Source organism: Marmota monax, unplaced genomic scaffold (assembly GCF_021218885.2).
Source record: "Marmota monax isolate L192 unplaced genomic scaffold, Marmota_monax_Labrador192_F-V1.1 WCK01_AAM20220418_F8-fsc00572, whole genome shotgun sequence".
NCBI lineage: Eukaryota > Metazoa > Chordata > Mammalia > Rodentia > Sciuridae > Marmota > Marmota monax.
The window spans coordinates 223,780-225,535 of record NW_026694402.1 but is presented as its reverse complement, the minus strand read 5'-3'; the positions used below and the strand labels follow the sequence as shown (position 1 = coordinate 225,535).

Sequence of the window (1,756 nt, the reverse complement as noted above, 5' to 3'; positions counted from 1 at the left end):
TGGGATCCTAAATTAGAATAAATTATAATCCATGTATATATGGCAACATACATTCTCCTATCATGTATATATAAAAAGAACAAACTTAAAAAAAAGAATTCACAGAGTAAAATAAATAAATAAATTAAATAAATAACAAAATTTAATAAAAGATTTTTTCATGCTCTCTACTTACCTTTGGTTTCCTTTCTGGCTCAGGGAACTGTCACTGTTAAAGAGTCTAAAATGCTCTCCTCCTGTCAGCCATTATGTCTGAAGCCAACAGCTCCAGCCTGACACCAGGATTCTTTATCTTGAATGGTGTTCCTGGGCTGGAAACTGCACACATCTGGATCTCCCTGCCATTCTGCCTCATGTACATCATTGCTCTTGTGGGGAATGTGGGACTCATCTATCTCATCAGTCATGAGGAAGCCCTGCACCGACCCATGTACTACTTCCTGGCCCTGCTTGCCTCCACTGATGTCACCTTGTGCACCACCACTGTGCCCAATATGCTGTGCATATTCTGGTTCAACCTCAAGGAGATAGACTTTAATGCCTGCCTGGTCCAGATGTTTTTTGTTCACATGTTGACTGGGATGGAGTCTGGGGTGCTCATGCTCATGGCTCTGGACCGCTATGTGGCCATCTGCTACCCCTTACACTATACCACCATCCTCACCAACCCTGTCATCGCCAAGGCTGGTCTTGCCACTTTCTTGAGGAGTGTGATGCTCATCATCCCATTCACTTTTCTCACCAAACGCCTGCCCTATTGCCAGGGCCACCTCATCCCCCACACCTACTGCGACCACATGTCTGTGGCCAAGGTATCCTGTGGCAACGTCAAGGTAAATGCTATCTATGGTCTGATGGTTTCCCTCCTGATTGGCGTGTTTGATATCTGTTGTATCTCTGCATCTTACACTATGATTTTGCGGGCTGTAGTGAGCTTGTCATCAGCAGATGCTCGTCACAAAGCCTTTAGCACCTGCACGTCTCATATCTGTGCCATCGTGATCACTTATGTACCTGCTTTTTTCACTTTCTTCACTCATCGATTTGGAGGCCACAATATTCCCCACCACATACATATCATTGTGGCCAACGTTTATCTGCTGTTGCCTCCTACCATGAACCCAATTGTTTATGGAGTCAAGACAAAGCAGATTCGTGAAGGAATCATCAGATTCCTATTTGGAGACAAGACTGGCCTCACTTAAGACAAGCAAATCACAAAATGCATTGTTTGGCATGGAGAGAAAATAGTGGAGAAGAATTCATAAAAGGTGCAAATGAAATATTAAATCATTCTAAAACAGATTTTCTAAAGTCTTTGCAAGTGTATATTTTTAAATGTTTATTGTTTGTAAATATCTGCCAAAATAGAGAATTCAGAATTAAAAAGGTAAAATACTCATTCCCAATAAAGATTATGTTTGTCATGAATTTTTATAGAATCATATGTTTAGTGACACTAGAAAGTTAATAAAAGGCAAAAGGTAAGCCTGATGTATCCACACATTGTGTGGAGAAGTAGGAGGCTAGACTAATGTGGGCAAGCACATCCTCTCCACTAGGAACAAATTCTATGCAGATCAAATGCATTTTTGCCATGGGGCCATAAGGGTCCAGGGTTGCAATATTTTCTAATAATTTTTTTTAAGAATACTAAATATATCTTTAATGCAAAAAAGAATGGCAAATAGAGAAAAGCAAATGAAAAACACAAATATCACCACATTGGACAATTATTTTGAATTTTTGGATGCAA

The 1,756-nt window shown here is 40.1% G+C and overlaps 1 protein-coding gene across 1 annotated transcript; it reads left to right on the top strand.

Moving 5' to 3' along the window:
* The first annotated feature begins 248 nt into the window (after positions 1 to 248).
* LOC124109521 (olfactory receptor 52N2) lies at positions 249 to 1,205 on the top strand. The gene has a single exon (XM_046468184.1). The coding sequence runs from the start codon at positions 249 to 251 to the stop codon at positions 1,203 to 1,205; it is 957 nt and encodes a 318-aa protein (XP_046324140.1).
* The last annotated feature ends 551 nt before the right edge of the window (positions 1,206 to 1,756 follow it).

Bases quoted from the DNA above. Each gene is read 5' to 3' on its own strand.
- LOC124109521 (XM_046468184.1), top strand. From the start codon at position 249: ATGTCTGAAGCCAACAGCTCCAGCCTGACACCAGGATTCTTTATCTTG.